This window comes from Amphibalanus amphitrite, unplaced genomic scaffold, assembly GCF_019059575.1.
Source record: "Amphibalanus amphitrite isolate SeventyFive unplaced genomic scaffold, NRLGWU_Aamphi_draft 000272F_arrow, whole genome shotgun sequence".
Lineage (NCBI taxonomy): Eukaryota > Metazoa > Arthropoda > Thecostraca > Balanomorpha > Balanidae > Amphibalanus > Amphibalanus amphitrite.
Window position 1 is genome coordinate 467,102 of NW_024881767.1, and position 12,379 is coordinate 479,480.

General features: G+C 49.3%; 1 protein-coding gene across 3 annotated transcripts; it reads left to right on the forward strand.

The window, feature by feature from the left end:
- The first annotated feature begins 126 nt into the window (after positions 1-126).
- On the forward strand, positions 127-11,516 carry LOC122387067 (U3 small nucleolar RNA-associated protein 6 homolog). Of its 3 annotated transcripts, none has more exons than XM_043376883.1 (4): positions 127-215; positions 1,223-1,249; positions 8,210-9,557; positions 10,891-11,516. In XM_043376883.1, exons 3-4 carry the CDS (start codon positions 8,223-8,225, stop codon positions 11,458-11,460), a joined length of 1,905 nt encoding a protein of 634 aa, XP_043232818.1. In that variant the 5' UTR covers positions 127-215; positions 1,223-1,249; positions 8,210-8,222; the 3' UTR covers positions 11,461-11,516. The 3 variants fall into 3 exon arrangements, with proteins under 3 accessions (XP_043232818.1, XP_043232819.1, XP_043232820.1); XM_043376884.1 differs by having other exon boundaries at positions 140-192; XM_043376885.1 differs by lacking the exons at positions 127-215; positions 1,223-1,249 and adding an exon at positions 7,935-8,052.
- Positions 11,517-12,379: the final 863 nt, after the last annotated feature.

Sequence of the window (12,379 nt, forward strand, 5' to 3'; positions counted from 1 at the left end):
CTTACGATATCTCCTTTGCGTATATTTTGCTGTTGTAAGGTATTTTGCAGTAAAATAAATGTGCTTATATACTGCGGCGTTTCTAGCGAACCAGTTACCAAAGTGACGCGAAAAAAGCACGTGTACCAGATTGGTACCAGACGTGTACACTAGTTAAGATGCATTTTTTGTGATTATTTGAGTTGGATGAAAGTAGGTTGATATCTTGCTTGTTGGTGAGTGATAAAGATGAACAAGCACTTCTTAAAGTTCAACTGTTTTTCATTTGTATTCTTCTTTCGTATCTTCCACTTGCAGTTGGGCTCCTAGTTGGGATGAAGTTGGGATAATGTTTAATGTTGGTGAGCGCTTGTGCGAGGAACATTAGTAAAAACAGTTTTAGTATCATATGACCTTTCTTCGTAAAATATAAATTAGCAAAAATGATATTTTTGCTTTTTTGATGAAATGATATTTTGCTTGCAGTTTTAGTATCATATGACCTTTCCTCGTAAAATATAAATTAGCAAAAATGAAATTTTTGCTAAATGATTTAAATGATTGAAATAAACTTTGACCCAACGAGTCCGTTGGGCGGCGCCACGGGCGCGGCGTCCTCCGGCTGAGCGTCGATGGAACTAGCAAAAATGATATTTTTGCTAATTTATATTTTACGAGGAAAGGTCATATGATACTAAAACTGAAGTTGGGATAATCACCAGTTACCCAGACTTGGCTCAGATTTACATTCATCTATTCATCAAATGAACTCAGTCTTTCAAAGCTTGGGCTGTTCTTGAACAAGTGTGCTGAGCCGAATTCTACCAAATGCTGTGAATGATAATGACATTTGGTGACGTTCATAACCAACCATTCAACATTCCTTCGTTCAGGCAACATTTATAACAATCCACACCATTTAACACATTTGGTGAGATTTGGTGGATGGAACTAAAATGCATAGGAACATTTCATATTATTGCGGTTAGCTCTGGCCATTGATGCCAACTTTGACTTCTATTCTCAGCATTGGTCGGATTGCGCCCCGGATGTCAAGGCTACCTATGTTTCAATATCGGTAGCTTGTTATGATGACAGAAAATCGCTTGAAGGGTATGAGATTGGGAATGCCCCTTGATCTCCCCCATATGATCAATACACTTTGATCTCTGATGAGTTATCTATTGCATAGGTTTTCCTTCAACATAATAATTGCTAAATAAAGGGTTTGGCTTTGTTTCAGGTTGCAGTGGTATTTCACTACAAAAAGGTAAGCATTACATACAATTTGATATGAGGCTGAAGGATGAATATCTACCTGTTACAAATCTCAACCCTCAGTGCATTAGCTTCCCCAAGGGGGCAAGTCAAAGTGGGGCAACTTGGCCCCTCCCATCTCAGAGTGGGCACTCTCTGAGATTGATAGAAATCTGATGAGATTTTGGGGCTGGGAAAATGGGGTACCGTAAAACAGGGTGTTAAGGGACAGTTTTGAGGTGTTTTGTTATATAACTCAAGAAGGGTTGGAGATAGAAGCATCAAATTGTCAGCATTTTATGTGGAATTTGGTGCTTTACATGCCTGCCATATTAAAGTTTTTAAGATTTATACCTGCATATTATCTTTTATCATTTTTCATCACTGTCCCTTAGCACCCCAATGTGGGGTGTTAAGGGACACCTATATTATTCCAAGAAATGGTCATCAAATGCCCACAATTGGGGTGTGGAAGGGCACACAATTTATTTATTGAAATGTTTTGCATATTCTGTCACAAAACAAGTCAGGTTCATTCACCACTAATGACCTTTTTAGCCAATTACGTGTAATGCAGTTTACGCTTGTGGAAAATGTGTTAATTATAAGGTAAACATAACCAAAAAGTAATCTTCTGTCATCAATAAAAACCCTTGTTGAAGCTAGTCACTTGTCATTATGTTGCCCTCTTTGTTTTAGCCTTTTTATGATGACATCACATTTACCTACATCAGTCTCCATTGACCCATAATTGTAAAAGAGAGTGTTGAGATGTTTTGTTACATAACTTAAGATGTGTTAGAGATAAAAGCATGAACTTGCCAGCATTTTATGTGGAATTTGGTGTTTTCCATGCCTACTGAAAGAAAACTTAATGAAATTATATTTAGATATTATTTTTTATTTTTTCTTCCCTGTCCCTTAGCACCCCACATCCACCTCAAAATATGCATGTATCCGGAAAAGAGGAAGAGGATGATGAATGAATGGGTGGATTTGCACAAGTTTTTCAGGAAACATGTGCAATACATGTGACAATACACCTATGCATTTATTTTCCCTGTACACCCACTAGTTTATGTGGTACACACAGAGTTTTGGAGATGTTTCAATTTTGTGAAAATGTAGCATGATTTTCAAATCAATTTTTGAACCAAATCACTTGCATGAAAACCATACCATTTTGTCCTATGGTCAAGAGCAAACAGTGTCAACTACCACACTGAAGTTTTTATTGAACCTTCTCAAATTAGAAAGTTAATATGACTCAAAGTTTTTCCCATGCAACTGTCCCTTAACACCCCACTGTCCCTTAACACCCCATTTTACGGTACCTAGTTTTTTAAATAAATATAGTCTGAACCTTTTGAATGGAAATAGGCCCTGCAAGGACGGAGCCCCCACTAACCGGAACTTGCTGTGTTGTTCTTTTCCTATAGGAATTGCCAGATATTGTGGGTCGTGGGCAAAATAATTTGTGTGTGTAAAATCCTGCATTTCTGGCTTCTGCAGCTGCTGCTCACTCATTACGGAGCGAGCAAAACGAGCATAGTCTTTTCCTAGATTATCGGAAATTTATGAGTATGAGTATGAGCGGCCGGCCGTGCGGACGCTTTTGCGAGGCTTATATCTCATCAACCACTTGACCGATTTACGCGCGGTAATTTTTGTAGGGTAGCTTCATTCCTTCTACCAAGTATTGGACTATTCCTGATGCATGTGGGTGACCCCTTAGCCCTTATGCACGTGCCACGTGCAAAACGAAGAGGTGTCAGTTTTGTAACAATTGCAATATCTTGGTAACTACTGGGCCAATTGCGCTGAAAGTTGGCATGTAGGTAGGCACCCGCTAGGCAATGCAATTCAATGGGTACGATGGCCGAACCAACCAGGGGGTCCCTGTGCAGACGCTCATGATCCTCACCCATAAAAAGTTGAAATCACACCAGTTAATTGGTCCACCTTGCTAAAACCTGCTAAAACTGAGTTCTATGGCCTTGCTTAAACCTATATTAACGCAGGCAGAGTTGCTACGTGAAAAGGACTGACACCGATTGAAGCTAAGAAGGCATTCGGCAAAGAGTGAATGTTGGAAGAGTGAATTGTTATTTATCTTTGCTCTGGTGAGAAAAAGTGTTTTGTTCACACTCACGCTTTTCGTTTGTAGGTAAGTGCTGTAAAACGCGAACAAATACAGTCTAGGATCCAAAGGTTTCACACAGCATGGCGACAAGGGAGTCCTTAGAGACTTGGGATTCTCAGACCATTTTGGGCCACTGAAGGTCAGGGTGGTGTCTCAGAACTCAGAAGCCTGCTTAGGATCACAGCTCGGGGTTACATGAGCAGAGTTAATACGCATTACAAACGGACTACAATGGTGAGCGAATAGGAAAATCCGTTCCTGATACGCATTTACTTGCTCATGTAACCCCGGTAACAGAGATCGGCGGCGGCCCAAATATTTGTGTGGGGCTTTAACTCGCGCCCCGCTGGGGTCTGCCGAGCAACGCGCCCTGCTGGGGGGCCGGGGGGGCAATTTGGCCCCCTCCTAAGATCTCGAGAACCATGCAACATAGCGACAAGCGCCAAACGGTGTTGGATATCCCCAACAGGGAACTACCTTGTGACCCAATTTAATTGACCTAGGTCAAACTGATGACTCACCTGTTAAACTCACCTGTTAGGTTTCCACAACCTCGGCTCGTAAGGGAAGGAGAGGAAACCTATTGCGTGCAGAGACGCGCCAATTCCTTGGGTGGGCAGATGGCTGGACCTCAGGCAAGGAATTGGAATGGTGCGTCTGCATTTGGTAAAACACTGAAAAAAGAAAACTGGTGCGTGTTTTAAGTGCCAGAATCCTAGACAAGATGATCAATTATGTAAATGAGAAAAGAGGGTACCGAAATGTGATACGTTCTCGGAAGGAAAGGTCAGGATAGGTAGCCTAGGTTAGTCCACCCGGTCCAGCTCGAGAAGGGCGGGCAGCAGCTACCTAGGGGGTAAGGGCGGAATATGATAGGTAGCCCAGGCGCGTATAACCCCGCCCCAACATGGGAAGGGTGGGGCGCTTACCTGGGGGGGGGGATGAAGGATGAGATGTGAATCGTTGCCTTCTCTGACGCCACAGGTCAGGGGCCTGTTGATGTCTCCATGGAAACCCAATTTGACAAGTCGTAAAATCGGCGTGCTGCTATCACCGGTGAAACAGGGCCCAGGCCAAATGTCGAATTTTCACCGTTTACAGGCATTTCAAGAAATGTGTGTAAAATTGAGTAAAATGCATTTCATTGAAAATCATCAATGGGGAAACGTTCGTCAAACACATATTATGCTATTTGAGGTCACTGATGCCAGGTCAGGTCACAGAGGTCAGGTCACTGAGGGTCACAATATGAAAATATCACGTGATGCATGTTTTATGGTCCATTTTATATGCCAAATACGATTTTGTGGTTCAGGCAGCCTTTGGGGTCAGTTTACATTATGTTCCGGTGAAAGTCAGATCAAGGTCAGGTCAAATTAGGTCAAATTTCAAAGTTGATGCATAAAATGGGTATCGATTCGATGCAGCTCGTCACGGGGAGTTTCATGGTGGTTTTGTTTTGCGCTACGTGGTCTAGAATGGCTAAAAATTGAGTTCAAAAATATGACGTCATCAATTTTGAACAGTTTTTTTGCTATAACTTGGCTAAAAAAGGAGGTATCGATCTTAAATTTGATATGTATATAGCAGAGCGCAGGGACTATCATATACTAGTCCCTATATTCCTAGTATATTCCTAGTATATTCCGTTTTTTTTCGAAATTCGGATTTTTTGCGTTTTTCTAAAAAAAAAAATGATTTTTGATTTTTTTTTGTCAAAATCCCAACATTTTGAAAATCCGAGATAGCAGTTTTGTAGCGCTGTTTTTTGTCTACATGACCATATAAAGAACTTTGAAATTACTTGGTAACTGTAGCTTTTGTGAGCGTTTCAAGATTTAATGTTTTTTGTTCATTTTTGCTCGAACATGACCTCAGTTTGACCTCAGTAACTCCTGACTTAAGGTGACCTAAGACTTGAAATTTTGTGTGAATGTGTTAAATTGATGCCCGGGAAGGTACTGAAAATTTGGCGGGAAAATTCAGGAAAAACCACAGGGGGGGGGGCAAATTGGCCCCCCAGCGGGGCGAGGGTTAAGGGCTTTCTGAGCTAAAGGTGGCCGCCAGTGTGGGCGGCGGGTGCTAAAAGACAAGGATGGTGAGCCCTCAAATAACAGTGTGACTGTGAACCATCGGGGTCTGTGTCAAATCCAAAGGACCCTAGGTTGAGACATCAGAAACAGTCGGGACTTGAGACTTCCAGAGGCACACGTCAGTCGTTCGTGACCCCCCGGACGCCGGCTTGGGGTCAGCAAGATCTGTCGTCTCAAGAGCTCGGCTGAGCTGTTGCCTATCAGAGGCTGCAGTTAAGGCTGTCAGTAATTTTTCGAAGGCATCCTCAAAGATCCGTGTGGCCCTTCTGAGGTCTACGTATAAGATTCTCAAAGATCCCTACATGGACCCTCAGAGAATATGGGCACCAGCGGGACTCCCAGTTCGACGTTCGTTCGGAGGCCCTCTGAAGCTAGCGTGGGATCCCCTCTTAGAGCCCATTGGATTTCCTAAGGAGCCTGCGTGAGAAGCTCATGAGCCATGCGGCACTTGAACGGTACTTGAACCCGCCGCAGACATTTGACCAGAGTTCGGAAAGACCCGAGCCATGGCCCCGAAAATTTCGCGTCACGCTTTGAACGAAAATTGTGTGCCAACACTTACACAACTACTGAAAATCGGCTGTAAAATGTAATAAAGAACCAGCTAAGAACGTGGATTGAACCAAAGCATTGACATTTGCAAGTTTGGAGTCAGAGTCTCGGAGATTTTGGTGACTCCGACTTCTTCTCTGTGTAGAACCGCGGGCTCCGACCTGGTTCGACCTCACAGGCATCCACAGAAAACTACCCCCCCCCCCCCATTTTTCTTGACCCCAAAATCTCACTGGATCTGTATCGATCTCAGAAGGTGTCCTATCGGAGGTTGGGGGGGGGGGGGGGCAAGCTGCCCCACTCTAAGCAGAGCTTGTCGCGTAGACCCCCCGACCCCCACCGTCCGATCGCGCAATGCTGGGTAACGGGAGAATTCAGCTGCTTAACCCGGCAGTTGCTGGGGTATTTCGCCACCCACCGTTTGCTGGGGGGGGGGGGGGGGGCGTTAAACGCCCCCAGCCGATAACTCGAGAACCAATAGGCGCAGCGAAACGCACGAGGCGGCAAACGACAGAGCGCGACGAGACGCTTCAGATGAGTACTTTAAAGTTGAATTTTGAGGTCACGGGTCGGGTCAAGGTCAGGTCAAACACCTAAAATCGGGCTTTCAGTAGCATGGACTTCAGGACTTCGCAATGGGCGCTTCTCGCCATAAACTCTGTCAAAACGGTGCACAATCCATCTTATAAGGCCTACAAGAGTGTCAGCTCCATGTAGGGGTCAGTCAAGCATAGGTCAGGGTCAAGGTCAGGTCAACCGGGTAGGCACATATCCCCGAAAATCAAAACTGATATTGGCAGCCTGTGACACATGTTTTATAGGTAATTTGGGGCGTAGAACACGATGGTGACATTCATTTTATCATATGTGAACGTGTTTGGCTCAAAAAGTTCAATTTAAGAAATTCATGTATCATGGTCGTGAAGTAGTCACGAAAAATTGCCAAGATTCAGTTCAAGATTATGGAAAATGCGGAACGATAATCAATAATCGAAGATAGCCATTTGATTGATCATGGTATTGGCAGTCTAATGGCGTTTACGGCATGTCTGTATGTCTATTCTGTGATTTTATATGATTTTTTGAACATATGCCATTTTTGGTCGAAAACTCAGAAATCATGACGTCACTAAAACCTCGATATCTCAAAATTTTTCCGACCGATTTTTTTGAAACTTTGTCACAATAAACTTCAATCAATTCCCTACAGGTACCCAAAATTTGGCGCGCCTGCGGCGCGCCGTTTTTATGCTATGGTCCGGCGAAAAAAGTGGGGGCGTTTAACGCCCCCCCCCCAGCAACTCGCGGGTTAAGTTTAATGTGCCCTTCAAAGCCGGACACGGCCTTTCTTTTCCCACTCAACTGGCTTCAATTGGCTGCGGCTGCTCCCACCAACCGCAGACCATCTCCGTCAGAAGTCTCAAATATCGAGCGCCAGAGCGACTCGACTCGGACTCTCACCACCCGGGTGCTGTTCGGTCGCAGTTTTTTATCAGCAGGCTGCGAGCATGCTGCTGTTTCTTGGCTCCTCATTGGTCGAATTCGCGTGGCCTAGGGATTAGAAGGGATCCCACGCTAGCTTCAGAGGGACCCAGTCGGGCCTCTGAGAGTCCCACTGGTGCCTGTATTCTCTGAGGGCCCATGTGAAGGGATATTTGATAACCCTATACAATTATACATAGGTCTCCGAAGGGCCTCACAGATGTTTCAGGACGCCTTTAATGATTTCTGAGTCAGGACCCGCTAAATATTTGGTAGTTTGATACTTATTTGTGATGGTCCAATTTCCTACATTTGTCCATGCCTACACATATTTGTCCATTAGCCTATACAGTGTACAGTGCACAGCTTGTGCAATGTGCATGACCTGACATACTGTGTGATGAGAAACTTTATTCTTAAATTTTAAGCCATTAAAAGTGAGAAGGATGGGGATCAGATGATCCCTTTCACTCACCTACTTAAAGTGGAGCACATAATGTATCTGTGATAGTCTAGATCTACATTCTCATCAGAAGTTGAGAACCAGTGAGCAGTTGAGTGCAGGAGCCAGGAAGGGTTCAGATTCGGCATTTTGCTATATGAAATCCTGCTCAAATAACTTAGCTAAGGATGGACCAGTTGTGACATTGATTGTGTACTGTGCAGTGTATACGATTCTATCCTAACAGCTGTCATTTTGCAGGGCCTGCTGAGCCATGGCTGAGTTTGTGCAGAAGCGGCTGGAGGAGCTGCTGCCGGAGCTCGAGCAGCTGGAGCGCGTGCAGCTCTTCACCAAACCGGAGGTGCGCGCAGTCATCAAGAAGCGAAAGGAGTTCGAGTACCGGCTGCAGCGCAAGCGGAAGTCGCTGGACGACTACACACGCTACATTGAGTATGAGAAGAACGTCCTGCAGCTGATCTGGAAGCGCCGAGAGCGGCTCGGCTACAAGCACAAACAGGCAGACATCGACCACAAGATCGTGACCCGCATCTGCCAGCTGTACCGAATCGCCACCATCCGGTTCAGCGACAACGTGCAGCTCTTCCTGTCGCACGTGGACTTTTGTCGGCAGATGAAGCAGCTGGCGCAGGGCAGCCGCGTGTTCCAGCGCCTGCTGCGCACGCACGCGCACCGCGCGGACGTCTGGGAGGCGGCGGCCCGGTACGAGATGGAGGACAACAACAGTCCGGAGACGGCGCGCCGGCTGTACCTGCGCGCGCTGCGCCTGCACCCCGAGTCGGCGGCCCTGTGGACGGCCCACTTCCGCATGGAGCTGCAGTACGTGGACGTGCTGCGTCAGCGGCAGAGCCTGCTGGGAGTGTCGGAGAAGGGCGCGGCCGGCGAGCGAGAGGACGGAGAGGGGGCGGACAGTGACGGGCAGGACAGTGGCGGCGAGGACAGTGGCGGGAGCGGAGAGGAGGAGGAGGACAGCGACGAACCCAAGAGGAAGAGGCGGAGACGGAGCCGGCCGGGCTCTGACCCGGTGCTGCAGGGCGCCGTGGCGATGGTCGTCGCCCGACAGGCCATCGCGCGTCTGCAGGAGGCGGACCCCAAGGCGGACCCGTGCCAGCTGCTGGCCGCCCTGCTGGCCCAGTGCCGGCCGTTCGAGTTCGCCGCCGGCCTCGAGGCCCAGCTGCGCGCCGAGCTGCGCGACTGTTTCCCCGAGCACGCCCTGACGTACGACACACTGGCGCGCGAGGCGCTGAGCGGCGGCCGGGCGCCGGGCCGCCTGCGCGCCCGCCTGGAGGCGTGCTGCGCCGTGTACGAGGAGGGCCTGTCGGCCGCGCCGGCCGCCGACCTGTACCCGCTGTACGTGGGCTCGCTGGTGGAGGCGGCGCGCGCGGCCGCCCGCCACCGGCACCTGGTGCTGCCGCGCCTGGAGGCGGTGCTGGAGCGCGCGCTGGAGGCCGACGCCGCCACCGAGGAGGCGCTGCTGCAGGCGGCCGCTCTGTACGCCGAGCTGGGGCTGACGGAGCGGGCGGCGGCCGCGCTGCGGCCTGGCACAGAGCGGTTCGGCGCCTCCGTACCGCTCTGGGACCAGCTGATACAGGTGGGTGCCGGGCTGGGGAGCGGCTCATACAGGTGGGTACCGGACTGGGAGCGGTCTCTCCAGTATCTATTGATCTTCGAATACTATTTTCTAGCGGGCATCAAATATGGGTTCATTTCACTTATTAGGTACCGCTTTTCGCCAATATTCAGCTGTCAGCATGTTCATTGGAGACTCGGTGAAGTGCTATTAACCCGGCAGTTGCTGGGGTATTTCGCCACCCACCGTTTGCTGGGGGGGGGGGGGGGGGGCGTTAAACGCCCCCAGCCGATAACTCGAGAACCAATAGGCGCAGCGAAACGCACGAGGCGGCAAACGACAGAGCGCGACGAGACGCTTCAGATGAGTACTTTAAAGTTGAATTTTGAGGTCACAGGTCGGGTCAAGGTCAGGTCAAACACCTGAAATCGGGCTTTCAGTAGCATGGACTTCAGGACTTCGCAATGGGCGCCTCTCGCCATAAACTCTGTCAAAACGGTGCACAATCCATCTTATAAGGCCTACAAGAGTGTCAGCTCCATGTAGGGGTCAGTCAAGCATAGGTCAGGGTCAAGGTCAGGTCAACCGGGTAGGCACATATCCCCGAAAATCAAAACTGATATTGGCAGCCTGTGACACATGTTTTATAGGTAATTTGGGGCGTAGAACACGATGGTGACATTCATTTTATCATATATGTACGTGTTTAGCTCAAAAAGTTCAATTTAATAAATTCATGTATCATGGTCGTGAAGTAGTCACGAAAAATTGCCAAGATTCAGTTCAAGATTATGGAAAATGCGGGACGATAATCAATAATCGAAGATAGCCATTTGATTGATTATGGTATTGGCAGTCTAATGGAGTTTACGGCATGTCTGTATGTCTATTCTGTGATTTTATATGATTTTTTGAACATATGCCGTGTTTGGTCGAAAACTCAGAAATCATGACGTCACTAACACCTCGATATCTCAAAAATTTTCCGACCGATTTTTTTGAAACTTTGTCACAATAAACTTCAATCAATTCCCTACAGGTACCCAAAATTTGGCGCGCCTGCGGCGCGCCGTTTTTATGCTATGGCCCGGCGAAAAAAGTGGGGGCGTTTAACGCCCCCCCCCCCAGCAACTCGCGGGTTAATGTGTTTTTATATTACTTTTCCCGTCCCGCTGACCCCGCCCCCCGGCAGGTCCTGTCGGCCGCCGGGTAGGTCCATTGCTCACTGTCCGTTTATGATGTCCCTCTGACCCCCCCCCCCGCCCCCCGGCAGGTCCTGTCGGCCGCCGGGTTGGTCCACTGCTCACTGTCCGTTTATGACGTCCCTCTGACCCTCCCCCCCCCCTCCCGACAGGTGCTGGCGGCCGCCGGGGACGGTGATGGCGTGTGCGCGGCGTTCGAGGCGGCCGCCGTGGCCGTGCCGGACTCGGCCGCCGGCTGCGGCGCGCTCTGGCTGCGCGTGCTGCAGTGGGCGGCCGCGCACCGCGCCACCTACGTGGACCGGGTGTTTGGCGCGGCGGCGGTGCGCTCGGCGGCCGTGCTGCGCCCGCTGAAGGCCGCCTACCTGCGCTGGCTGGCCGAGCAGCACGGCCTGGAGGCGGCGCGCCGCATGTTCTCCGAGCACCAGCTGCGGCCGCCCGTGGACGCCGACCTGTTCGCCGCCATGGCCGAGCTGGAGGAGCGCCAGCGGCCCGTGGACGTGGCCCGGCTCCGGGAGGTGTACCGCACCGCGTGCCGACACGTGGGCCACGACCGGCTCGACCTGTGGATGGCCTACGTGCGGTTCGAGCGGGAGCGCGGCTCGCCAGAGCTGGCTGCCGGCGTGTACAGACAGGCAGTGGCCTCTCTGCGGCCCGAGCAGGCCGACCAGTTCGTGGCGCAGCACGCCAAAATGGTGGCCAATGTTGTGGAAGGGGACGACTGACTTTATTAGGGCGGGGGGGGGGGGGGTACAGTGGATCAATACATTATTTGGTGCATCAACTGGTTTCTGTTCAGTTGGAAAACATAACCTTGCAATACGTTAGTACCCATAAGGTAAAGTCGAGAAATGAACTAGGATCGCAGGATTCAGAGTCCTGAATCTCTGCTGGAGCTCCCAAGCCTCGTTTGTTGCACCCCCTCTCCCCCCCCCCCCAGATTGCAATAAGGTTCGTTCAGCTTCACTATCCATTGGCTTGAACTCTGCTTTGACAAGCTCCACGCCTCCATTCGATCGTCCCTGCGAGGGTAGGGGGGCGAGGCCTCAGGATTTGTGCCCAACAGGGAAATGTTACAGAAAGATTGCCATATGACATTTGGCAGCATTTACGATTCTGGCGCAACGAAGACTTACGGTTGTCAATGTTTTTGCCCCTCTTAAACGCAGTTCACACTTGCCCGTAAGGTCTGACGGTGACGGGCCCGACACCGTCAAAACGGCCGAAACTGACGGAGCGACGGCCGTCAGGTCGACGGGCATGTGTGAACCGGCAGCGTTTGACGGCCGGCAACAGCTGACTGCGCCGGCGCCGGACCTGACGGCCGTCGCTTTGGAAAGTTCAGCAATGTTCAACTTTTGACGGTGACGGGCCCGTCGGTTTGGATGTCTGCGTGTTGGAGGAAGGGGAAAAGGAACGTTCTCATGCAGCATGAAGTTTAAATGCATTTTTAAGAGCATTTATACCATTTTCTATCCGTTTGTTGAGATGAAAGTGTTTATTACGGCACGATATCTTGAGATTCGATCCCTGATTTAAGTCAGCGAACCGATGTGTCTTTCATTAAAATAAAATTGCAGCATTATTTTACATAAAAATGTAAATACGTGGTATTTAATTTCTGTAATTCAAAGAATATTTTTA

What these genes read in the sequence shown, in the direction of transcription:
- LOC122387067 (XM_043376883.1), top strand. Translation starts at nt 8,223, where the DNA reads ATGGCTGAGTTTGTGCAGAAGCGGCTGGAGGAGCTGCTGCCGGAGCTC. An exon ending in TCTGGGACCAGCTGATACAG is followed by an intron (nt 9,558 to 10,890) that starts GTGGGTGCCGGG and finishes CCCTCCCGACAG; the next exon opens with GTGCTGGCGGCCGCCGGGGA.